The 27,357-nt window shown below is 32.4% G+C and overlaps 1 protein-coding gene and 1 long non-coding RNA gene across 2 annotated transcripts; both read left to right on the forward strand.

Annotated features, from left to right (window-relative positions):
- Positions 1-496: 496 nt before the first annotated feature.
- Positions 497-1,543, forward strand: LOC111699653 (uncharacterized). The gene is made up of 3 exons (XR_002764794.1): positions 497-575; positions 936-1,026; positions 1,414-1,543. It is a non-coding gene; the product is annotated as an uncharacterized LOC111699653 (long non-coding RNA).
- A 1,286-nt stretch (positions 1,544-2,829) lies between these two features.
- Positions 2,830-26,283, forward strand: LOC111699645 (dynein heavy chain 2, axonemal). Its single transcript, XM_023470366.1, has 10 exons — positions 2,830-2,885; positions 3,026-3,157; positions 4,328-4,382; positions 5,321-5,436; positions 10,698-20,734; positions 20,801-20,984; positions 21,391-21,519; positions 22,721-22,765; positions 24,549-24,601; positions 26,228-26,283. The coding sequence occupies exons 1-10, from the start codon at positions 2,830-2,832 to the stop codon at positions 26,281-26,283; spliced, it is 10,863 nt and encodes a 3,620-aa protein (XP_023326134.1).
- Positions 26,284-27,357: the final 1,074 nt, after the last annotated feature.

Raw genomic sequence — 27,357 nt, forward strand, 5'->3', positions numbered from 1 at the left:
CTAATATACTCAAGGTATATCCTAGATAGACAGATACTAGGTTCTCCTTTACTCAAGGTATATCCTAGATACACAGATACTAGGTTCTAATATACTCAAGGTATATTCTAGATACACGAATACTAGGTTCTCCTTTACTCAAGGTATATCCTAGATACACAGATACTAGGGTCTCCTTTACTCAAGGTATATCCTAGATACACAGATACTAGGTTCTAATATACTCAAGGTATATCCTAGATAGACAGATACAAGTTTCTCCTTTACTCAAGGTATATCCTAGATACACAGATACTAGGTTCTAATATACTCAATGTATATCCTAGATACACAGATACTAGGTTCATATATACTCAAGGTATATCCTAGATAAACAGATACTAGGTTCTCATATACTCATGGAATCCTAGATACACAATTCCTTGGTTTTATTATGCTCAAGGTATCATCAACAAGTAATATATATCTTCACGTGTTCTCTTCTAGGAAATCGAGATTTGGAATCATGAAGCTGAGAGGTTGGGTCGGATCAAGGAGCAGGTTACTTCTCCCAGGATTACCAGAGCTCTCACCCGGTACCTTGATATATATACAGACCAAGGATTATAGAATAGATACAACTGATGCGGCCCGCCCTACCATATGATTATACATGCTTTGCAGACGGTACTTCATTTGTATAAGAAATATTTGTCTGATGTACAATTACCGCGTATACAAATAACCTTTTCTGAATATTTCTTATACAAATGGAGTACCAGTCTGCAAAGCATTTATAATCATATGGTAGGGTGAACCTATCTTGACACTGCTCAATCTTGATTATGACTTGTCTATGTTCTGATCAAAAATGATCCTGATCAATCATGGTCCTGATCAATTTTGATAATAATGAAACTGAATACGGATAAACAAATATTTCTTGAATATTCCAGGTTTGACTCCAAGATGGTTCCAGAAGTAAATATTATTCGTCAGTATATAATGAAGATAAGTGCACTACACAGTCAGTCAGTGTCAAATAAGGTAACTTATATATACATATATTGCATTTCGGCTTGTCCATCCTTTGCATCCAAAAAAACGCCAAAACCATCAAACCAATTTTGACCAAATTTTGTCAGTGGTAACTATCATGACCCCTGGAAAGGTGTGTGCGTTCTTAATATTGAAAAAACTGCTTTTAACCAGTTTCTATATCTGAATTCTGAATGTGTGAATATGTAGGGAAAAAAAGAAAATCCGCAAAATTTTCAACTGTCATTATATTGAAATGTACAAAGAAGAAAAGCTTGTAGAAAGATCAGCAAAAATAAATCTGAAATAATTAAAAGACAGTGTGTTTTGGTATTTTTCCACTTTTTGATGACCAATATGTTTAAAACTTGTTTCGTTAAAAAATATATTTTTTAGAATTTCCTTGGAGGATTAGCGAGTTCCATAAGAAGCCTGGAGAGAGTGCGGATGGGGGAGACAACAGAATTATTTTCTAAAATATATATGTATATATTCATACTCAAGGAGAACGCACCATACTATAACACTCCGTAAGTTTTTTTATTAAAAACTAAAATTTTAAGATATATAGGCTTTTCTTCTACTTCAACCTTAAATTGTGGCTTTATCAGTGAGCATCTTCATTTTGTACAGTATGAAACAAAAACAAACAAAAAAAGTTTGCGGATTTCAAAATATTTTTTCGTGTATACTTTTCTTGTCTGTCTTTCTGTTTGTTTGTATCTAATAAACGTCAAAACAGCTGAATCGATCCGGCTCAAATTTGTTTAGGACCTCGTGTGATCCAAGGGAAAGTTTATGGATGATCGAATTTTCAAAAATTAGCTTCCAACAAAATTCGATTTTGAATATTTTGAAAATCCACGAAACTCTTTTCATAAAGTTCGTGAAATTTTTTGTTTTTTGTTTTGTTTTGTTTTACATTGTAAACAAAGAGAACATGTTCACAATTGAAATAGAAGATATTCGCGTAGCGCCCTAAAAGCCTAGTTTTCTAAAAATTTTAAAAATAAAAAAAACTTTTAAACACAAATTTTGACGTTTATTAGATGCAAACAAACAGACAGACAGACAGACAAGCAAAGTATATATATAGATTCCGACATCAGCTTGCAAAGATATGATGATTAGATTGACACGAGTAATTAGTTATATTGCTTGAAAGTTGTAGAAAAATGTACAACACCTTATAGTTGTAAAAAATACAACTTTTAAACTTGTATCAGGTTTTATACAATTTGTAGTTTTTGATTTATTCAGAGCTGGGAACTTTTGTATTTTGGATATCTAGACCAATGCTTGATCTCGATCTTTGTTAATCTGCAGATTAATATAATCTTTATTCGATATCCCGCATTGCAATTGTACCCAGTCAGGGGTCAAGGGAGCTTTAACCAGGGGATGAATATGGACTAACTAAAAGGAAGATATGGAAAGTTATAGTTTCTTATAAAAGTGCACGCAGTGGATATCGAGATCAAGCGATCGGAATTTTGAGTATACAACACAAAGGTTCGCAGCTCTGAGGTCATAACTTGCGCTTAATTTAATCCCTCTTGGATATCCTGTTGTGATCATACCCTCCCGGGATAAATAAAACGGAGATGAACAAACAATTATCTATTTGAAAAATTGAGCCTTTGCAACAAACTCAAATTTTCTAATCCCCATATTTTTGCAGCCTGATGTTGTTAACCTTTGATATTCAAACTTTTTATATTACAAAATTAATAGTTTGAAATATCTAAGGTGTCCGACAGTGGGTTGCAAAGATGTAGGGTCTAAAAATAAGAGATTTTTGGAAAAGACTGAATGTCTTTTGAAGTTGTCAAGAGATCAAGCACCATGTCGCAGAACAATATGTTTAGGTTGATGATAGTCAGACTAATGCAGGAGATTGGAAAGGAACTGATGAGAAAATGTGAACAATATGTTTAGTTTGATGATAGTTAGACTAATGCAGAAGATTGGAAAGGAACTGATGAGAAAATGTGAACAATATGTTTAGGTTGATGATAGTTAGACTAATGCAGAAGATTGGAAAGGAACTGATGAGAAAATGTGAACTACATATTGACGTGGAGAGGGTTTTCTCTGGCTTCATCATCTCAACAAAACAGAATATTCAAGAGTCAATCAAGTAAATGCAATCTTAAAGGGAGTGATCATGGGAAAAAGAGGGTTTAGAATTAATTCGAATTAAATTTTCTACCATTTTAATTTCTCCGTGGTTTTTCTGTGAAGAGAAATCGACAAAAATCTTAATTTTAAATAATATCATGAAATTAGGCGTTCTCATCAGTTTTACAGTAATGATGGTAGAAAAATAAGGGTTACTTTGTTATAGCTTTTTTCTCTTTTTTTAAAGTAATTTTGATTATATTTTTTAATTTTTTTTCATATTGTTTAATTTGTTATTATATTATTTGATTGTTTTGATTAATACCATTGAATTGAGCTTGCTATATTTATATAATGTATTAAAGTAATGTTTAATCAATTTTTTAATCAATAATACAAATTATTGCATGACATAAAGTCCAGAACAGCTTTCCCTCACCCCTCGTTTCCCTAATATTTATTTTGCTGTAAATGTATTTATTGCATTATTGGTATTTATTGCATAAATGGTATTTATAACATAAATGGTATTTATTGCAAAAATGGTATTTATTGCATAAATGGTATTTATTGCATGAATGGTATTTGTGCAATAATGCATAAATGGTATTTATTGCATAAATGGTATTTATAGCATAAATGTTATTTATTGCATAATTTATATTTATTGCATAAATGGTATTTATTGCATAAATGGTATTTATTGCATAAATGGTATTTATTGCATAAATGGTATTTATTGCATAAATGGTATTTATTGCATAAATGGTATTTATTGCATAAATGGTATTTATTGCATAAATGGTATTAATGCATAAATGGTATTTATATCAAAAATGGTATTGATTGCATGAATGGTATTTATTACATAAATAGTGTTGATTGCATAAATGATATTGATTGCATAAATGGTATTTATGCAATATTGAATAAATGGTACTTATGCAATAATGCATATATGGTATTTATTGCCTAAATGGCATTTATTACATAAAAGGTATTTATTGCACAAATGGCATTGATTGCATAAATGGTATTTATTACATAAATAGTATTGATTGCATAAATGATATTGATTGCATTAATGGTATTTATGCAATATTGAATAAATGGTATTTATGCAATATAATGCATATATGGTATTTATTACATAATGAAAGGATGATATGATTAATGATTAATCTGCTAGTTGCTGTCTGGAGTGGAAGGAAGGATACAAAGAGGTATCTGAGTGTTTAATCAAGGTAAATATAATCAGGACAAATAACCATCATGAAATATGATAAAGATGATAATGATGCTGATTAAGATGAGTGATAATTATGATAGAAATGATGATGAAGATGATGAAGATGATGAAGATGATGAAGTTAATATAATGATGATGAAGATGATAATGATGATGATAAAGATAATGATATTGATGATGATGATAATGATAGTGATGATGATGAAGGTAATGATGACAAAGATGATAATGATGATTATCTTAATGATGTTGAAGGTAATGATTGTGAGGATGATAATGATAATGAAGATATTGAATGTAATGATGATGATAATGAAGATAAAAAATGATAAATATTATGAATATAATGATAACGAAGATAATAATGATGATAAATATTTTAATGATGATGAAGATGATAATTATGATGAAGATAATGTCGAAGATAATTATTATGAATATAATGACGACGAAGATAATGATGAAAAAGATGATAATGATGATGATAAAGATAATGATATTGATGATGATGATAATGATAGTGATTATGATGAAGATGATGATGATGATTACCTTAATGATGTTGTAGGTAATGATGATGAGGATGACAATAATAATGAAGATATTGAATATGATGACGATGACAATGAAGATAAAAATGATTATAATGATGATGAAGAGACTGAATATAATGACCGTGATGATAATTAAAACTAAGGATAGTAAAACCATTATGATAAAAGTGATAAAGATCGCAATGGCGCCGACACTGACAATTAGAATATCAATGATTATGAATATGATCAACGCCATGACCAAAACGAAATTTAAGATGACAATGAACTCTGAAAATGACGATTGAAATGACAACCATGATTAAAATAATATCTAAGATACCAATGATTATGAATGGTAATGACAATGACAATAAACTAATTTAAAGTTATTTAAAAGGAGCAAGCTATTCAACCCCTGGAAGATGAAACGGGAATATTTACACAGATAGACGCATTCATGCAGAGATGCAGAGATCTACTGGATATAGCAGACTGTCAAGCACAGTTCGCCAGGTATACCAGAATACAGGGATACAGGTATACAGGGATACAGGGATACAGGGATAAAGGGATACAGGGGATACAGGGATACAGGGATACAGGGGATACAGCGATACAAGGATACAGGGATACAGATACAGGGATACAGGGATACAGGGATACAGGGATACAGGGATACAGGGATACAGGGATACAGGGATACAGGGATACAGGGATACAGGGATACAGAGATACAGAGATACAGGGATACAGGGTATACAGGGTATACAGGGATACAGGGCTGCATGAATTCCGGAATAGAGAGAGACAGGATGATAAGGATACAGGGATACAGAATATTGAGAATACAGTACTCTTAGATACAGTCCAGGAATATAGGTTTAAACTACATGGATACAAGTTATATGGGGATTCTATATCTGGATACATAGACAGCTAGATGGACAAAAACATAGTAAACCCAAATATATACAGTGAGAGCCATGAAACTGTGGAATAGATTGTCAACATCTTCTGTGTATTTGATGTTGTCATAAAGCAAAAAGTTTTACTGTAGAAGCTTAAAAATCAACTCTTTAAGTGAAAAAAGTCAAACAGTCATCTCCCTGTCCTAGTTTTACTGGTCTCAGTGTAGTTTATTTTGAGTAATAAACAGGGTAAAATACAAATATATTCTAGCTTAAGTGCCCGGCATTGCCCGTGAATAAAAAAATCGATTTTTTTCGATGTATAATATATGATTCATTCACTGTACTACTTAAAGACAGTAAATCAAATAAAACATTTTTAATCCGCGCAAAGAAACTGATTATTTGCACAAATTCTATAATTCTAATTCCTAAACCTTTTCAATTCAATTTCATCGACCTTTAACAGTTCAAAAACTGAATTCTGCTAGATTGAGTAGTCAAAGTTTGAAAAATTAAAGGTTTTCACCATAATGTGCCAAAGATATGAGGATGAAGATATTGTGGCAAGTGTTCAGTTCCTTAAACTGAGAAGAAAAGTATTTAATTAAGAGTTGTTTACATTCAATAAACTTTGTTTTACTTCAATTATGATTTTTACTGTACAAGTAATTATATTCCCATGTTTCTTAAAAAGAAAAATTGTCCTACATCATTATAAGTTTTGATAAAATTTACAATTTCTAAAGATGGTTTACACTTCCAGGATGCACCACATGAGGGAATTTTTAAAGGGAGTGACCGGCAATGTATGGTGGTTGAACTGAGTCTTGTAGAAAATCTTTTTGGATTTATTTTATAAAACGTTTCCACGATGTATAATTACTGAGTTTGAGTCCAAAGTCGACCTTCAAAATCATGAATTTGGTTGGTTGGTTTCAGAATCGGTTTTTTTAAACATTAGAAAACGACGACAAAAAATAAAGTAAAAATTATACAGTAACTAATTAGATGTTTAGGAACATATTTCTCCTAAGAAATTTGTCAATAAATCAATGTCAGAATCAGTTATTTCGTTTTCATTATTTCATTGAATTTCTTATTTTCTATGAATTTGTTCACAGATTTCTACAAATTCTTCAGATGTCGTCTTTTTAATAAAAATTCCAGAAAATCTTTGAATAATGACTAATGAGGGATTTTAGAAACTAATAATTGAATAAGATTTCTTATTTTCGATGATAAGAGTTATTTTTTTCTCTAAACCTGCTCATAAACAACTAATTAGTTTACTGTAGAATATTGTTAACATTTTTTGTCGTTGTTATTTAATAATTTAAAAAAAACGATTCTAAAAACGCACCCACCCAAATTCATATTTTGAACGTCGACTTTGCGCTCAAACTCAGTAAATATGCGTCGTTGAAACGTCGAATGAATCCGAAAAAATTTGTCCACAATACAACATATTTAGTTCAACCACCATATATTGCTGGTCTCTCCCTTTCAGTGTTGAGGACAACGTTTACGTTTTAGTCCAATTATCTTCACTAAAATATCAGATAGAAATGGAACTATAGCTCAAACATACCCCTAGAAATGGAACTATAGCTCAAACATACCTCTATAAATGGAACTATAGCTCAAACATACCCCTAGAAATGGAACTATAGCTCAAACGTACCCAAGGAATGGAAATATAGCTCAAACATACCCCTAGAAATGGAACTATAGCTCAAACATACCCCAAGGAATGGAACTATAGCTCAAACATACCCCTAGAAATGGAACTATAGCTCAAACGTACCCCAAGGAATGGAACTATAGCTCAATGGAACTATAGCTCAAACGTACCCCTAGAAATGGAACTATAGCTCAAACGTACCCCTTCTTAAAAACTGGACTATTTTCTCTCAGATTAAAGATTGTAGTTTATAAATTTGCATCTAACAAAGAAGAATTCAAATACAATTAAACTATTCAAAGGAATGCAAAATCCTAACAGAATATTTTGAACTTTTTAAATCCCAAATCTTATTTAAAGTTTTCACCAAGATTTGCGCAATGTGATATTTAGAGCTATTCCTTTACATGTTTTATAAATGTTTTAAGATATATCTAATTTAATCCAATCTATTAATATGTTATATTTTCTACCCCCCTATAGTACAAGGTAAGACTAAAAAGATGATTTAGCTTAAATGAAAATACAGGAGACTACGAAAGAATTGCTTTACTTTTTATAGAAACTCACAAAAGTCAAGAATGTAATGCAAGGAAAGTTAATTGCAGTTGTGTATACTCTGCGTACATATTGAAACCAGTTCTCTCTGGGCGGAATTTGTAAACAAGAATAGATACATCAGTGTTCGTTTAGTATCCGAGGAGGTTAAAAGCATTTAATCTTGATAATTTTGATAATTCACATAATAGTTTTCTATGACCAGAGTATTTCATTGATTATTTCATGTGAAAGATGGATCCCATGTCAGGCTTCGACATCCGTCTTGTATTTACATTACCGCCCATAGACAGTAAACTGCAGTACAAAAGATGCGTACACCTCTGAAATAACTTTCCTTGCATTAAATCCTTGACAAAAGTAAGAATTTTTTCTTTCATTATAAAATCGGGTTTTATGATGTTTAGGGGATCCTTAATTTAAAGAGAGACATGCTCAATTCACAAAGGTGCCCTTATAACTTAAATCTGATCAGCAAAGTGGAAGATAACATCGTTTTTCTAGGTTGAAAAAATGCTTGAGTCACTGTTGTAGAAAAATCACACATGAAAATAATCAGTTTTCAAAACAAAAAACCTGGAGTTCTTGCTGAAACAAAGTTGTTACGAGTACCAATGTGAATCGGACTTGCCACAATATCAAAAGAGGGAAACTTTTAATTGCGTTAACAGTCCCCTTAATCACATTAAATTTGTCTATATACTTGAATAGTCCCTTTATTCACACCAAATATGTCTATATACTTTAATAGTCCCTTTAATCACAGCAAATATGTCTGTATACTTTAATAGTCCCTTAAATCACACCAAATATGTCAATATACTTTAATGGTCCCTTTAATCACAGCAAATATGTCTATATACTTTAAAGGGACAGTAAAGGAAAAATGAAGGGGGTATAGGCTGAAAGCTAATCAATTTAGCTCTTGATCGCGACCCATAAAAGTTTTATCTGATGTTCCTGTCTCGAGAAACTGATACAAAACTGTGTTAAAATTATACGAAAATTTATATATATGTAAAATTTTGAAAATCTGAAACTTAAATCAAGTGACCAGAACTATCACCAATGGCAGAGCAGTATACTGGTCACGTGTCTCCGCCTGTATCACGTGACCACTTTACTGCACTGCCATTGGTGGAATTTCTGGTCAAGTATTACGGACGTAAAAATAATATTATGAATGAAATCTGTTGAAAATAGAAACAACAAATATAAAAGTAAACCTAAATTACAATTAGCTTTCTCTGGGATATCATCGTTTTCAGATTGGTTGCTTATTTGCTGAATATGATCTGTTAAAACCCACTACTTTTATACAAAATTGTATATATATTAATTTTCGTATAGATTTGACACAGTTTTATATCAATTTCTCGAGACAGGAACATCAGATATGACTTTCATGAGTCGCGATCAAGAGCTAAAGTGATTAGCTTTCAGCCTATACCACTTTCATTTTTCCTTTACAGTCCCTTTAATAGTCCCTTTAATCACACCAAATATGTCAATATACTTTAATAGTCCCTTTAATCACAGCAAATATGTCTGTATACTTTAATAGTCCCTTTAATCACACCAAATATGTCTATATACTTGAATAGTCCTTTAATCACACCAAATATGTCTATATACTTTAATAGTCCCTTTAATCACACTAAATATGTCCATATACTTTAATAGTCCCTTTAATCACACCAAATATGTCTATATACTTTAATAGTCCCTTTAATCACAGCAAATATGTCTGTATACTTTTATAGTCCCTTTAATCACACCAAATATGTCTATATACGTTAATAGTCCCTTTAATCACACTAAATATGTCAATATACTTTAATAGTCCCTTTAATCACACCAAATATGCCTATATACTTTAATAATCCCTTTAATCACACCAAATATGTCTATATAATTGAATAGTCCCTTTGATCACACCAAATATGTCTATATACTTTAATAGTACCTTTAATCACACCAAATATGTCTACTTAAGTTGTAATAAAGGTCCGCCAGAAATATACAGTCAACACTACATACATATGCAGTGTTCAAGATTTTTGAAATGTTAGAAAAAATTCTTTTTGCAATCAATAAAGTTCTAATGTCAGCCAAGAACAGTTTCTGTTTATTCCAATCTTACATAAAACAAATCCAAGAAAACGACCTAGATAGTTTGATACTTTAACATGTAGAAATAGATGCTTTAACGACTAATAATATAACATTAAACTATTAGAACTAAGATATGTAGATAAACCTGCTTTGATCTATTGCTTAAAAATGATAGGTTTAAAAAAGGAAAAACAACCCAATTTTCTTCTAAAGGGACTGTGCAGGTATACAGTATCTGATTCATTATGTTACCCTTAAAAATTTTGTCTGATCAAAAATGAATAAACTTTCTCTATTGAATTTGACCTGAGATTCTTAGTTTACAGAAAAAAATTGAGGTGATTGTCAGAATTAAACACTGTTTGCTGGAAAACGACAATATCTTCAACATTATTATTGACAAGATAAATTTTAAAGGGTTCCTTTGTGAATCAGACATGCCCTTTCTTTTAAAGTAGGGTCACTTAAAATTACAACAACAATCCGTTTAGTAAATAAAAATGTTATAGATGGCTGGATGGTGAGAAAGCTCCAGTACCAAATGTAGGTGATGGTGACTCTGCCTTGAGCAAGGGGTTGGAGAATATTGAAAAGATTTATGATAAATGTCTTCAGTCTCTATACCAAGTAAGACACACTATTCTAAACCCCTCAGATTCCTCTTGGAATAATAATTACCAGAAGTTTCGTCTTGGCGTGAATGAGACTGAGAATCTTGTTGAACAGGTTCTCAATGATGCCTTTGAGACCGTTACAAGTGTTAAAGAAGGTGTTGAAATCTTGGATGTATTTTACCAGTATACCCCTAGGCAGCGCATACGACAGGTGTATGAGGGAAAAATAGAACGTGTCTATAGAAAATTTAATACACAGCTTCAGCAAGTCAGAAGAAAACTATCTAATAATAAACAATTAGGGATTCTTGATCAGCCAAGGTTTTCAGGAAAGAATATTTGGCTAAACAATCTCCAGACAAAGATCAATTCAACAATTAACATATTACAAAGTGCCAGCTGGTTTTCTGTCTATGGGATCATGAATGTGAGTAAAGCGGAATACAGAGGAGTTATGGAGATTATAACACGTCAAATTTCAGAGGTTAATAAACAATGGAATAAAAGTTTGGATAAAAACTCATCCAAAAAGTTAGAAAGTTATCTTTTAAATGCAAACTTACACACTCAGGGCACTATGGACATAAATTTTGATCGAAACTTAATCAAGCTTGTAAAGGAAGTTGAAATCTGGACAACATATAACTTTAGCATTCCTAGTCATGTTAAAGGTATTTACAACAAGATTGGTCCAACCATGTGTTTTCTAAAGACAATAACAAAAGTAGTGAAGGATTACAACCAGATAATGACATCACTTTCAGCAGATGAAAAGGGGTTGTTTATGGAGAGAATAAGAAGAGTTGATCGCTTTATATGGATGGGAAAGAACCAACACACTTGGGATAATCCTGATCTAAAAGAATGGTTGATAGCTGTTAATGAAAGCATGAACAACACCTTTGATGCTATTGTAAATTACAAAAACATCAATGGTTCTGTACAAACTCTTTGCAGAGAGATAGAAGAACTGGAAATGATAGACATCACATCCAAAGGTATAGTTAGTGGAGAGTCATTTAAATCTCATCAGATGGCTCATATCAACAAAATACAGAAGGAAGTATCTATCAAATATGAACAGATTAAAGCCTCTGTTTCAAAGCTAAAAGAAAGCTTTACTAAAACAGGGACAAATGTTGAGGTTCAATGGAAAAAATATGAGCATAAGATTGATGAACGAGTTGCAACAGCCATTAGAAACGGAATACTTAGCTCTCTCTTAGGCCTGGCTGAGGCTATATCAAGTTCAGGGAAAACAGGACTAACACCAATGATGAAGATAACAATTAAGCTCAAGGACTCCCAAGTCCATGTCAGTCCAAAATTATCCACAATTCTGGATATCTTTAAGTCCACTCAAGCAACTTTGGTGAATGTTGCAAGAAATATAGGTCAAAATAATGGTGCGTGGCAAAGGATGATCACTGAAGTAGTTGAAAACAATCCAGAATTTCAGGAGGTACAAGAAAACATTTTTGATGCCATTAGAAGCACTACAGGTCAAATAGAGGAGTACATTAAAACTTGGGATGTATACAAAGACACATGGGAGCTTGATCCAGAAAAACTGAAGAAACTGTACATGGAAACCAGCCCAGAAACTGGAGCATTTGATGCGGATGTAGCAAAATATAAGTATTTGGCAAAAAATTGCAAGAAACATGAGGCAGTAGTTTGGATTGGATTTGTCCTAGTCGATTGTTTTCCATTACAGGAGGGAGTAATACAACAATGTGAACAATGGCAGAACATTTTTATTGAAATGATGTGTCAAATGGTACACAATGACCTTGAAGAAATTTATTCATTTATTCAGAGTTCCAATGCAAGCTTAGAATGCATGCCTGAAAATGTTTATGACTTAAAAGTATCAATGGGATACCACTCAGCAATCCACCAACAAATATCTTGTGAAGAAAGAAAGTTTGATCATATAAAGAAACTTACAGATGTCATTAAAAAGTATAAAAGGGAGCTTGATTCAGAAGATGCTAGAAGACTTAAAGGATTGAACGCAATTTGGAGCAATTTCAACACATTTGTCAGCAATTCTGGTTCAAATCTCCAAGCTTTCAGAGAGAAAAGTAGAGAAGAACTAATGTCTAGATCTCATGATTTTGAAAGACATGTGAAAACTATTGTAGAAGAGTACACATTATCCGGTCCTTTCGGGGTTTCCTGGAAAATAGTTGAAGCTTTTAAACAATTAGATTTTCTAAATGAAAAAATTGTTCTGCTTTCGGCATCAGACAAGGAAATATCTGATGGTCTGGCAATTTTTAACTTCCATAGACCTGTAAATCAGGATTTAGTGGAGCTTGATGGGAAATTAAAAATGCTAAGTCTTCTCTGGCAATTAGCTGAGGCATGGGAAGATGTGCACATGCAGTGGCAGGTTTCTAAGATTATTGATGTAGATCTGGAGAGAATGAAGGAAAGTATTGATGGGATGAATGACAGGATCAAACAGTTCAATGAAACTGATATTGATAACAGATGGGAAATTTTTTTCCAAGTTAAAAATCAAATTCAGAGTTATGAAAAAATCAAGCATCTTATTACTGTCCTTGTGAAAGATTCTCTCAGAAGCAGACATTGGGAGGATATATTTATCATAATAAGAGATATTCAACCAAATGCTGATGAAATAAAGATTGAAAAAGAAAGCCTGAGAATTCAAGACTTAACCAACCTAGGCTTTGACAAATGCATAAATAGCATAGAGGATGTTTTGCATTCAGCAAAAAGAGAAATTGAGATTGAAGATGCTTTACAGGAATTGTCAAACTTAGTCAGAGAAAGCAAGATTATAACTGATGTTAATAAACAAGATTTTTGTATAATCAAAAATATTTCTGAATTGTGTCAACTGTACAAAGATGCACATGAAAACTTGAGGGAACTTAAACTTTCTAGGTTTATTGCACCATTTTCTATTCTAGTGGAGGAACTTGGTAAAGATATTTCTATCATTTTGATGCTTCTTGAAAAGTTAGAGTGCTCAGAGAAAACAGTACTGGAAGTTAAAGAGATATTCTCTGTGTTCTGCATGAAAAAACAGCTTCCAAGGCAAACCAGAATTTTATCCGACACCTTAGAGTTCTGGACAGATGTTATATCACAAATCCATACTGATCCTCGAATATATAAATTTACAGAGCAGAAGACTCTGACAGCAGGACTGGATGATATGATAACATCTCTCCATGACATTAGAAAACAATTAGGATCTTTTCTTTTATTCCGCAAGCAGCAGTATCATCGTCTTTTCATTCTTACTGATGAAGAACTTTTAAAGTTTTTAGCTAGCAAATCATGTGAAGATATTTCTCCATATATTCAGAAACTCTATCCAAATGTCTCCAAGGTGGTTGGAGCATCAAAAAGAGATGGCAGTATTCTAGTTCAGAAAATCCTAACAAATGACGGAGAAGTTATCCAGTATCAGTGCAATGCTAGAGAAAAAGAAACCATGGAGAATATAGCATCAGGAATTGGAGAACTTTTAGCCAACCATGTAAAAACACAAATTCTCTCTTGTCTTCAGGCAATGAAGAAGAACTTCAAGTTAGAGCAAATTCTGCGTGACTTCTCTTTTCAGAGCTATGAAGTAGCAAGAAGGATTTTTATAACAACAGAATTAACAAAACTGTTTGAATCTACATCAGGGAAAGAACAAAACTCTAAACTTGTTGAGATTACCAAAAGGACGGAAGAAAACATGGAGAAAATATCTAGATTGAAACAGTCTGCAACTGCACAAAAGCAAAAACTGAAACTTTTGAATATTAACAATGTAGAGTTTAGCATCAAAATTTGTATTGTTCGAATGCAGCGTTATCAGTATTTCAATGACACTGAAAATTGTCAAACATTGCCAGAATGGTTTGCTTTCTTCAAATTTTACTATGCTAAGGCCAGACATGAGATTGTAATAAATCATGGCTACCAAACATACACGTATGGATATGAAAGTTTGAAAATGGAGGACCCTCTTATAAATTTTCCATCATTCAATGACATTTTCCTTGATTTCTCATGCATAGCAAAAGCCAGGAAATGCTCTTTCATCAATGGCACCATTGGGGATGGTAAGTCTTCAGCTGTTCAAGCACTATCTAATATACTTGGAAAGTATTTGTTTAAGTGCCAAGTGGATTCTAGCATCAAGAAACCTCATGTTGGACAATTTATAAAGATACTAAAAAAGGGAAATTATATGGTCCACATACTGATGTGGAACTTCTGTGAACAGCAAATGTCAGCATTGTCAAATGAGGTTGTTTTACTGAAATGCGAAGAACTGGAAAATTTGAGTTTATTCCTAACTCTGCATATGAAACAATTCACAGAGGTAAACATAACAGGAGATATTAGGAAAAGTTTTCGTGCAATTTCTTACACTGAAGAGAACCTACCTAGACTGATGGATGCCAAGCTAGCTGTGGAAGGATTTAACAACTTTGAGCTTCTACGTGCTCGAACAATGATACTAGTGAGAGGATTCACTGGAATCTACTATGACACAGGATCCAAGATTTGTAAAAGTATTATTTTCCAAGTTTTAAATAATGCTGTAAGTCTAATGAGAGAAGATAAAAACATGCTCCAGGAGGAAAGTATACTTCAATCCTTCTGGCAATGTTTTGAAAAAACTTCAAGGTATGAATTGGCATTCCCAATGCATAAAGCTGTAAAGGACCTGTTTCCAAGGCTAGAAATAAAAATGATGGAAAAACAGAAAGATGATCATGTTCTTTTAAAAATAGTTGAAACTTTAAGGGAATGTGATTTCCCTGAAAAAGAAGAGCTCTTGTTAAAAATGTACGAGGTTTGGAGAAAGCTAAATTCTTCAAATTGTGTAATGGTTGTTGGTAAATCAAACACCTTGAAATCATTTATTATAAATGCAATTACAAGAATTCTGGAGTATGCTGAAAAAGATGTTCTGAAATTGTCCCTGCATCAAGAAGTAGTTGAGAATCTTGTAGGTGGAACAGAAAACAGCTCTGAAGTTCTCTCTGCTGAGATAGGATTAAATAGTATTAATTCAAGAGGATCTAAACTTATCTATTTTGATGGCATTATGTCGAATTCTACTACTCTTCTGCTTAATGAGCTGACAAAGAAATCTTTTCCCATTTGTTATGACAGTGATGCAAGAATAAGCCTTGGAGATAATGTCAAGATAGTATTGGAAACTCAGTATGTATCAAAAGAAGACCTCGGTAGAATACACAACGCTTCAATTGTCATGATTGAAAAGAATTGTTTGGATAGTTTTGAAATGTTAGAAACCAAATTGATGAAAGTGTGGAAAAAAGATTCATACTTTGACACTTTTGTCCAAAAAAGCAAAATGTTGCTTGAAGAGTTTGTAGAGTTTTCTACCCTCAACTGTACTCCCCAGATTGATTGTGACTTGTACACTATAGAAACTAATTTCATCAGTCTTTTTGAAGGTCTTGTGAAGATAATTTTTGATGCCGATACTAGGTGGAAGACAAATGAAAAGTGTATTAAGAAAATGGCTTTGTTTTGTTCTTTATGGGCTGTTTTTCCAACAATAACAAGTGAAGATCAGGTTAAGGTTGATGATCACATCCGATTAAAAGGTTCTGATGTTCCTGTATATGGAACTGTATTTGATTTCTATATAGACAAAGAGAATTTGGGTTGGGAGCACTGGAAAAAGAATATCAAGGAATGGAATTACTCATCAGATATCCCACACTCAGCAATATACATCCAAACTGTTCAGTACATTAAATGTGAATACTTCTTAAACCTGTTGTTGCAACAAGGAAAAAATGTACTTCTAACTGGGCCTAAAGGATCTGGGAAGTCATCTATAGTAGGAGAGTTTTTAAAACACTTTGACAAAAGCACATATCATATTATTCCTATTCAAGTTTGTCATAATACCACTCCGAAATTAATCTTTGAATCAATCATAAGGTTCACACAAAAAAAATCCAAAAATGAAGTTCAGCCAATTGGAGGAAAAAAGATTTTGTTGTATCTTGATGATAGTAAACTAGATGATGAAACAGAACTGGGTGATGCTTTGAAATTTTTTTGGGAAAATAAAAGCTGGTTAGTTAATGGAGAAGTTCTGCAGATATCTGATGTCATCATATTGGCTACAGAAACTATGGATTATTCAAGTAGACCTAGATATGTAACAAGCACTAGAAAATCTTTCCAATTTATTAATTTGGATGAAAAATCAGAAAATGATATCATTTCTACGTATCAGACAATTCTGAAGGGAAAATTTATGGACTTTGAGGTGAATATCAAGTTTTTGACATTGAGCATCATCAAGGGTACCATAGGAACATACAATGATATAAAAGAACTATTTAAAGACAGAGCTGATATTTTTACAAATTTTCATCTTCATGATATCAAAAAAGTCATTTGTGGTGTTCTTCGTTCTGACAAAGATTGTCATGATACAAAATTTGAAGTTGTGCAACTTTGGGTAAATGAAGTTCTGCGGACATTCAGAGATAGAATGAGAACAGAGGAATATGAATCTGAAATTGTAGATATTGTTAGACTTCAAACAAAGAAAGTTTTTAATCTTGACTTTGATACAATTTGTGAAAATGAAGAAACAAATGAGCCACCTATGTTTGGAAATATTCTGGACACTTATGGTTTCTACACAGATCTTGACGATGATGAGCTTTTGGATCATCTTAGTAAGAAAGCTTCAGAATATGACCAAGATAATCCCAAGCTCAATTTAATTTTCAACGATTATATTGTACAAAATATTGTCAAGATATTGCGTGTTATTTCTGAACCTGAGGGACACATCATTCTTTCTGGAGAATCAGGAAGATGTAGACAGTCAATGATAAGACTTTCAGCTTATATTTACAAGATGAAGATTGTCATTCTTGGAGAAAAAGATGTTACTGAACAGTCAGTCTGGAGAAAGGCTTTGCGAACAATCATTAGAATAGCAGGGATAGAAGATACTTCTACTCTGCTTTATGTAGCTATCGGAGAAATTGATTGTTCACTGTTCTTAAGAACATTGTCAACAATGCTGAGTTTTGGCATTGATTCAACTTTGTTTGGCAACCAGGAGATCTCTGCCATAGAAAAAAGAAAAAAAACCGAAGATGAAAAATCTAATTTGAGGTTTATGCAGATGTGCAAAAATGTTCTAAAAAATCTTCATGTTGTATTCTCATTAGATCTTGGAAACCATAAAATATCATCCTACTTCAGTCAGTTTTACTTTCTTCTGTCAAAGGTTGTAATAAACCACATAAATCCTCTCAAAATAGGTGATTTTCAGCAAATGGGATCCATTGTGCTGGCCTCGGACTCTGATCAAGAAAGTCTAAATCTTCCAGAATCTATATCCAACACTCTGTCTTTAATCTACCTAAAATCAGAGAGCAAGGTGAAAGAATACTTAAAGAGAACAGTACTAAGCCCAGCATCCTTTCATTCCTTTTTAACTCATTTTTTGGACCTTGGAAAAATGAAAACTAATGATCGAAGGCTTCTTCATCAAAAACATATTCAAGTATTTGAAAATGTTGTACTGCTAGAGAAGTATGCTGAAGATCTTTATGCAAAGGTTAGTACTGCCAAGGAAGTCCTCAATGATGCTCAGAAAATATATGATGAACTGCAGGTACAAAAAATGCAGTTAAAAAGGGACTATGATGATGTACAAAAGAAGTTGTCTGATGAGCAAAAACGTTTGCATGAAGAAAAGACAAATATATCACTATTAGAAACCTCTTTAAAAGGTGAACTGGAGGAACTTTGGTCTCCAGTAGAACGCAGCAAAATTCAATTACAAGAGTTAACATCTGCTGACATAATAGATCTGTTTGAAAAAGATTATCCTGACAGCAAACTAGTTTTTGTACGAGCTATTTCAATTCTTTTTTCTGAAGATCAAGAACTGACTGAAAATGGATTCATAAAGTTGATCTCATTTATGGTTAATGTTACAAATGAGTCATTGACAGATGCTATGTTGATTCCATTTTTGGAGTTTGTGGCAAAGAACAAACCAAAACAGGAAATCATCCATACCGTTGATGATGATTTTATATTAGAAAGTATCAAGCTGTGGTGTATCTCTGTAGAAGCATTTGGTAAGGGCAGAAAATCCAGCAATCAGAAAAGGCAGAAGTGTGAACAGCTAAAGAAGAAGTTTGACATACGTCAGGATAGCATTACTGAGGTGAAGCAGCAAGCTTTATCTTTAGACTTTGACATGGATGTCATAGAAGAAAACAGCTCTGCACAAATGAATATTATTGAAGAGGGTATAAAGACTATTGAGGGCATTGAGTCTAAAATAGAAAAATCAGAAAGAGTGAAAACATTCCTAGAATTGGATTTGAAATCTTTTCAAGTTCAACATTCAAGATTTGATGAAGATATCTTAAAGATTATTGGGGACTCAATACTTTCTACAGCAGCAGTTTCTTTTTATCCTCCTCTAAATACTTTCCAAAGGAGAGAAATTTTCATGGATTGGAAGTCAATTCTAAATTCCAGCAATATAAGGTTCAGTGAATCACTTGACTATGTGACCTTCCTCCATGGGAAAGATGCTCAAAATCAATTTCTTAACAAAAATCTTGCCTCTTCAAGGATTTTGCTGGAAAATTATTTTATTCTGAAAAGTATGACTCGAAACAACATAATCATTTGTGTTGACCCAGACGATATTGCGCTACCCATTTTATCAGCATCAGAGGGGGACTCCAGTACAATTGTTGCCCATGTTGATGACAAGCATTTGAGAAAAAATGTTGTTCACACTTTAGCACGAGGAGAAACTTTAATTGTAAGAAATGCTGAGGATCGATATGAAAAATTTGTTCTCCCGATCAAAAGAAGAGTTTTTAAGAAGGAAAATGATACAGACTATATAAAAATTTTTGGAAGTTTGTGTCATTTTAATGAAAAATTTAAGCTGAGAATCTTGATTTCAGACTTTAAATTTGTAACAACAGGGTCAAACATTGTGGTTTTGAATTTTTCAAATTGTGAAGAGGATTATGAGAGTTTGTTTTTCTCAATGATTTCATCGAAAAAATCAAGCTCCATTCTGAATCAGAAAAACGAGATGTTTTCTCTCCAAACTAGTGCAGAAGAAACTGTAGACCAAGCAAAGCAAAAGCTTCTGAGAACTCTCTCAATGCCTCTGGACAAACTTTTAAAAGACAAAAAAACAATAGAAAATGTGAACAAACTTGAGGACACAATTTCATCATTTACAGAAAAATTGCTCTCATATGAAACTAATTACAAAATAGCTCTGGAAAATCTCATGGTTTTCAAACCTTTGGCAAGATATTGTGCAAAACTGTTCATGGATCTTCTGAGTCTAAAATATATCAATCAGATTTACTGCATACCGTTACAATACTTCTGCAACCTTGTTGATGTGAAGGAGGAAGATGATGATGATGATGGTACTGAAAGTGAGTTGACTGCAAGTTATGGCCTTCTTGAGCTGTCTCCAGATGAGCATTCTATTTTACTAAACATCCTTAAAAAACTGGAAGAAATGATGACAACAAAACATTTTTCCGTTGCCCTTCTGAAATTGGGAACATCTGTAGCATTATTTAAAAATCATGTGACAAGCAAAGAGCTGTCTATCTTCAATGATTATTTCGCAAAGCTATCAAAGAACAGTTTCAATCTTGAAGAAAGTTTCACTGTGTTGCAACAATTTCTCTCACAAGCGGAGAGCAAGGTTATCCATGCAGTAATGGAAACCAGCCAAAGCAAAAATTTACTCGTGGAACTGAATCAAATACAAGAACTAAGTTTACTGAAGCTGATATGTACTGTAAGTGTGTATGTTCCAAACAAACTTCAGGAGTGCATTGAGAAGACAGTTGCTCAAATTTTGGATGTTGAAATATCAGGTATTATAAAACTCTTGCCATATTTTATAGAACTCTTGTAATCAAACCAAATTACTTTTTTTCCAGGTCGGGATAGATTACTTTTACACTCAATTGCAATGGACTCCAAGGGGGAGAACCCCATCCTCCTGGTATATGATGGGGAGGGAAGCATGGAGAACACCTTAAAGGAGCTGGCCAGCTATCAGGGGATCTGCAGCAACAAAGTTTTTTACATTGACTGGGAATTGAACGAACAAGACTTTGCAAGGTAAATTTTTTTATATTTTGGTTTCATATTCTCAATCATGTTCATTTTAATTGCAAGTATTCAATTCAAAGGACTGGAAGCGTAATGTTTAGTGACCCTCCATGCAAAGATGTCAACGCCCGATTTACAACGCTTTCCTTAAAAGCTTTGTCTGATCAAGTATGCATTCCAAATCAATGTTATTATTTCTTTAAATTTTATTGCTTTTAAAAAGCAAAGGAGAAGCTCACAGAAATCGACACTTTTCGAGTAAGAAAAACCACAATATCTTCCACAATTTTGATCAGATTAAGGTTGTGTACATTGCCATATTTGCATGGAAGATGAAATTACGCTCACATTCCCTTCACGACATATTCGCGAATACAAAAAAATGAATAAAACCTGCTCTGTTAAAATTTACCAGAGTAATGGAGGATGCTATGGAGGACGGGTCCTGGGTTCTGATCTCTAATGTTGGGGGAGAACTCTGGAATTTCGTCAGCTTTAAGCTTTATCAGATTTGTCTGGGGGCTAAACTAAACCAAAACTTTAGGTTAAATATTATCTTTTATTATTTAAGGGTTGAAAATCATATTCTCATGTTCTTTCGCATGATATTTCTGAGGCCGGATTTAATGAATTTGAAAGGCTCAAATCACAGGTTCAAATTTCGCGCTGGCTAAAATCTCGAAATACTGATAAAAATTTCAAGTTGAACAAACCATGTTTGAAGCGCGTCTAGACGCGGTATAAATTCTTTAAATTCAGCATCTGATCATATCTTTTTTCTAAAGAGAAGCTTTTAAACAAAAAATAATTCCAATACATATATTTCATTGTTGAAAAGGCCTCAAAATCTAATTTTCTAATCCTTTGAAAGTTGGAACCTGATGGTGTTAACCTGCAATATTTTTAACCCTGCAAAATTCATATTTAAATATCAAAAGTCTATAATATCAGGCTGCGAAAATAAATAGATTAGAAAACTAGTTCCTTTCAAAAATCAAATATTTAAAGGACTTTTTTGTCTTTACTGTCCAGTTGTTTAATCTGCAATCTAAAACAATGTGATCTGAGGTAGGAATATTTGCGTGGAGTATTGTTAATCTTAATCGCTTGATCTCGATAACAAAGGAGCAGAGTTTTAGCCACAAATTCTGATTTTCATATCGCTATATCTTTGCAACCCGATGGTGTTAACCTTTGATATTTCAACTTTTATTATTTGATCCAATATAATTCCTAGTTTGAAATATTTAAGTTCTCTGACATTGAAATGCAAAGATATAGGGATAAGAAAATCAGAGCTTGTAACAAAAACTCAATTCCTTTCAACAGGGGCGGACATAAGGATTCTGTAGGGGGGGGTAAATATTTTTAATTTTATGTTCAGGGGTAATTCTAGGGAGGGGTATTTAACCCAGGATTCTAGGGGGGGTATTTACCCCCAGGATTCTACCTTATGGCCGCCACTGCCTTTCAACACTATTGGATTAAATTCAACACAAAAGTGTAAAGCTTGAAGATCTAACTCTTGAAAGATATTTATTAAATATGGAAGCTTTTTATTTTTGTAAAATCAACAGTTTAAAGTTTCTGTTGTATGAAGGGTTACAGCGTAATATTTAATTTCAACATTTACATATATTCAGAATTCTGGGTTTCAATCTGTTGAATTATACCAGAGCCAGTTGTTGCTCCTCTGAAAGCTAGATGTATTTTGATCAAATATAAAATATAATTTTCAATTTCAGAATATTTTTCATTGTCAAATCTCAAGCAGCAAATACAATCCCGAGGTAAGCAGAATTTTAGAATTCTAATTCCTACAATTCTAAAAACATTTTACTCATAAAATGAATTAATTTTTTTCCAATCCTAAATCATTTTAATAACATCGGATTGCTAAGATATATGGATAAAAACAAGAGTTTGTGGCAAAAACTCATTTCCTTCAGAAGGAAGTGAGTTTTAGCCACAAATTCTGATTTTCAAATCTTTGATGGTGTTAACCTTTGATATTTCAAACTATCATTATTTGATCTAAAATAATTCATAGTTTGAAATATCTAAGGTCTCCGACATTGAAATGCAAAGATACAGGGATAAGAAAATCAAAGTTTGTGATAAAAACTCAATTCCTTTTTAAAGAAATGAGTTTTTGGCACAAACTCTAGTTTTTATCCATATATCTTAGCAATCCGATGTTATAGACCTTTGATATTTTAACTATGAATTATGTTTAATCAAATAGTTTAAACTTATTATATCAAAGGTTTACATTATCAGGTTGCAAAGATAAAGGGATTAGAAAATCTGGGTTTGTGATAAAAACTCATAAAACCTGATGTGCTTTGTGCAGTGTGCAGTGCATAACACATATGTCTAACTTGTATAGTACTTACTATATCTTATATTTCTATGAAGAGTATTCAATACGATGGTTACCAGAAAGTAGTCGAAGAAATGTCTGTTTTCTTTCTTTTATCATGAAATCTTTGCAACCTGATTGTATAAACCTTTGATATTTAAAACTCATTTGATCTGACAAAATTCATAGTTTGAAATATCTAAGGTTTAAGAAAATCGGTTGAAAAGATATAAGCATAAGAAAGTCAGAGTTTGTGGTAAAAACTAAATTTCTTTGTAAATGATTTTTTTCTCGAAAAATATGCATATTCATTCCATAATTTTTTGGATAGTACTGTATAATCTATAAATACAGGATTAAAGGGACTGTAAAGGAAAAATGAAAGGGGGTATAGGCTGACAGCTAATCACTTTAGCTCTCGATCTGGACCCATGAAAGTTATATCTGATGTTCCTATCTCAAGAAATTGATATACAACTTCGTCAAATTTATACGAAAAATCAATATATATACAATTTTGTATAAAAGTAGTGGGTTTAGATAGATCAAATTCAGCAAGTAAGCAACCAATCTGAAAACAATGATATCCCAAAGAAAGCTAATTGTAACTTACGTTAACTCCAATTCTAATTTTATATTTGTTATTTCTATTTTTAATAGATTTAATTCATAATATTATTTATAAGTCCGTATTACTTGACCAGAAATTCCACCATTGGCAGTGAAGTAAAGTGGTCACGTGATACAGCGGAGACACGTGACCAGTATACTGCTCTGCCATTGGTGATAGTTCTGGTCACGTGATTTAAGTTTCAGATTTTCAAAATTTTACATGTATGAATTTTCGTATAATTTTAACACAGTTTTATATCAATTTCTCAAGACAGGAACATAAGATAAAACTTTCATGTGTCGCAATCAAGAGCTAAAGTGATTAGCTTTCAGCCTATACCCCCTTTCATTTTTCCTTTACAGTCCCTTTAAAGCCAATTATTTCTGTTTACAACCCTCGCCAAGTAGTAAAAAAGAAACTGATTACTCGCCTCATACTCAAAATCCCAATATCTTTGTATTCTGATAAAATTAACTTTTTAAATTTTGAAACTGATAAATGAAATATCTAAGGTCACAAGGCTTCTGGTTACAAAGATGTGGGGATTAGAATGTTAGAGTTTGATCAATCTGTTTTTCTACTTCAATTAATTGACTAGGTTTGTTCTACAGAATAGTGTTGTGGTCAATCTGGAGGAACCAAAAAGTATAGGTAAATTGTAAAACACTGCAAACCACACTATAGTTTCAGTAGAAGTAAATATTTTCATTTACTGATAGCGCCGATTGAAGGATACATAACTCTTATTGTATAATGAGATAGATAGAAAGATAGATGTTACCGCCATACTATTTCTATTGGTTCAGAATAGACAACAAACACATGACTAAACCCTGATTGGATCAGGCGCTACTGAACTCGGCATAAAGGAGTGACTGCAGGATATGCAATGTGAATGATCTCACGCAAAAATTGAGCAGTATTTTGCCAATTTAAACGAGAAACAAGCGTTTTACATATTTAAAATGTATATATCTAAGGCTACAAAAAAGTATGAGAAAGTTGGGGAGGTAAAACCAAAGCACAAGGCTTTGCGACACCTGAAAATCAATTCTATCTAAACCTTTGATAAAATATTTTCTAGAGTTCTAGAAATAGTCTAGAGTTCAGTGATAACCGACATTTTCTTTGGTGAAAAATTTGGAATTTAAGATTTGATTTGATTTCATTCACGGTGAACTAAACAGATGAAGAAGGTCAAAGGAATTGAATCTTTGCCACAAACTAAAGTTTTCTTGTCTCTATATCTAAGCAACCTGATGGTGTAAACCTTTGATATTTCAAACTATTTCATCCAACAGAATTCATAGTTTGAAAAATCTAAGATCTAAGTCATTGAGTTGCAAAGATAAAAGATTTGAAAATCAGAGTTTGTGGCAAAACTCAATTCCTTTATGCATCATGGAACACAACTCGTTGACCTCGTAGCTCCTCGTACGCCCTAGTGTGAGAAAATAACTTTATCCAGATACATATCAGATATTCAAAACAGTTCTTTATTAATCTTACGTTTAACTTCAGTTTAAAATGCACGATACTGATGTAATTAAAAATTGACATGTTTACACCGTGTTATTCAGTTTTAGAACCAGGCACTAACACGAATTCAAGAGAATTGAAAAGCATTTAAACAATTAAGTCATTAAAAGATTTTACCAAATAAAGAAAATTGTATTTTTTCAAAATGTTCCAATGTGTTACATATTTCTTGATTTTAATATTTGACCTTATCAAACCTTGAAATATAAAAGGTTTACCTCAATAGGTTGCAACGATATAGGGATTAGAAAATTGCAGATTGTGGCGAGAACTTTTAAGTCTTTATTTTCTTGCAATAAGTCTCTCAAAACAGATTCTTTTCAATATTTTTGTTCTTGATAAAAATATTTTTATATATTCATATAAATGATAATAGTAAATATCCTATAATTTCTTCCTCTCTTCTGATGTTTAGAAACTGGTTGTATTTGATCCTATTATCACCAGATTTTCACGAACCGGGTTTTCCAACCATATTTACTAATTTTTTAATGCAATTTTACAAATATTTTAATCTTTGAAACCTGATGTAGACCTTTGATTTGTCAAACTAAAATTTACTAGATCAAAGTATAAAATATCAAAGATTTACATCATCAGATTTCAAAGATTTTGGAATTAAAAAATATCAATTTTAAGCAAGATCTACCTTTAAGAAAAAGCAATTTTTCTGTGTCTTAAATAATTTGAAATCAGAATTTAGGAAATATTAAAAAATTTTAAAGAAAAATATTCTAGATGAGCAGTTGCTGAGTCTTCAAGATGCCTGTCCGGAAACAATAGGAAATCATTAATCAACCGGAAGTGCCCGGCGTTACTCGTGGAATTAAAAAAACGAATTTTGAAAAAAGCTTTTGTTACCTCTGAGGTACTTAAGGGTTCCCTAAAAAAAACAAGCCAATTTGATTTTGGTCCAGTCGTTTGGCCAGCTATAAAATATGATAAGAACTGAATATTTTGCTCAAACTCTAACTTTCTAACCTGGGAGAAGATTTTATGAAATGCAAGAAAAAGTTAAGCTGCTTAGACTGAGTTGAACCACTTTTCTTCAATTTACCCCGGAGCTCATGAGAAGAGAACTACCGTGGTAGGCGATAGTATCAATATAATAAAGACGCTTTCTTATTTAAGTTTTTATTGTTCGAATCACATGTTCACAAGAAAATAAAGAGAAGCTTTTTTTATTAACAGCTTCTCTTTCTTTCCATTTGTTTGTGTATCCATGCTGTTTAAATTCTGAATATAAATTCAAATTGAAACCAAAAATCGTCTTCATTATATTGGTAAAATCGCCTACCTCCGTAGTTATCCTGGCGAGCTACTTTTTCTTCTATTCATTAGATTTTTAATATTTCAAACATTGAACATTTGATCTTGCAGAATTCATAGATAATTATCAAAATAAAAGCTTTACAAAATTAGGATTAAAAAAATTCAGTATGAGAAGAGTAATAATCAGTTCCTTTCCGAATTATTTTGAATGTAAAATCCTAGTCCTCTAAGCTTAACCCAGAGTTCACCTGGGAATTAGATTAAAAGATTTCTTGAATAAAATAGGATGGAAACGCATAAACCAATATACCAGTTTCACTCAATTTATGGGGAAACCTTCATCCAATCTATGGAGAAACCAGTTTCACTCAATTTATGGAGAAACCGGTTTCATCCAATCTATGGAGAAACCAGTTTCACTCAATTTATGGAGAAACCGGTTCCATTCAATTTATTGAGAAACCGGTTTCATTCAATCTATGGAGAAACTGGTTTCACTTAATTTATGGAGAAACCGGTTCCATTCAATTTATTGAGAAACCGGTTTCATTCAATCTATGGAGAAACCGGTTTCACTCAATTTATGGAGAAACCGG

Source organism: Eurytemora carolleeae, unplaced genomic scaffold (genome assembly GCF_000591075.1).
Source record: "Eurytemora carolleeae unplaced genomic scaffold, Eaff_2.0 scaffold339, whole genome shotgun sequence".
NCBI lineage: Eukaryota > Metazoa > Arthropoda > Copepoda > Calanoida > Temoridae > Eurytemora > Eurytemora carolleeae.

Coding starts and splice junctions, on each gene's coding strand:
- LOC111699645 (XM_023470366.1), top strand. CDS start 2,830: ATGTCTTTTGAAGTTGTCAAGAGATCAAGCACCATGTCGCAGAACAAT. Junction 4,383..5,320: donor TATCTGAGTGTTTAATCAAG/GTAAATATAATC, acceptor GTTATTTAAAAG/GAGCAAGCTATTCAACCCCT. Junction 24,602..26,227: donor GGAGGAACCAAAAAGTATAG/GTAAATTGTAAA, acceptor AAAATATTCTAG/ATGAGCAGTTGCTGAGTCTT.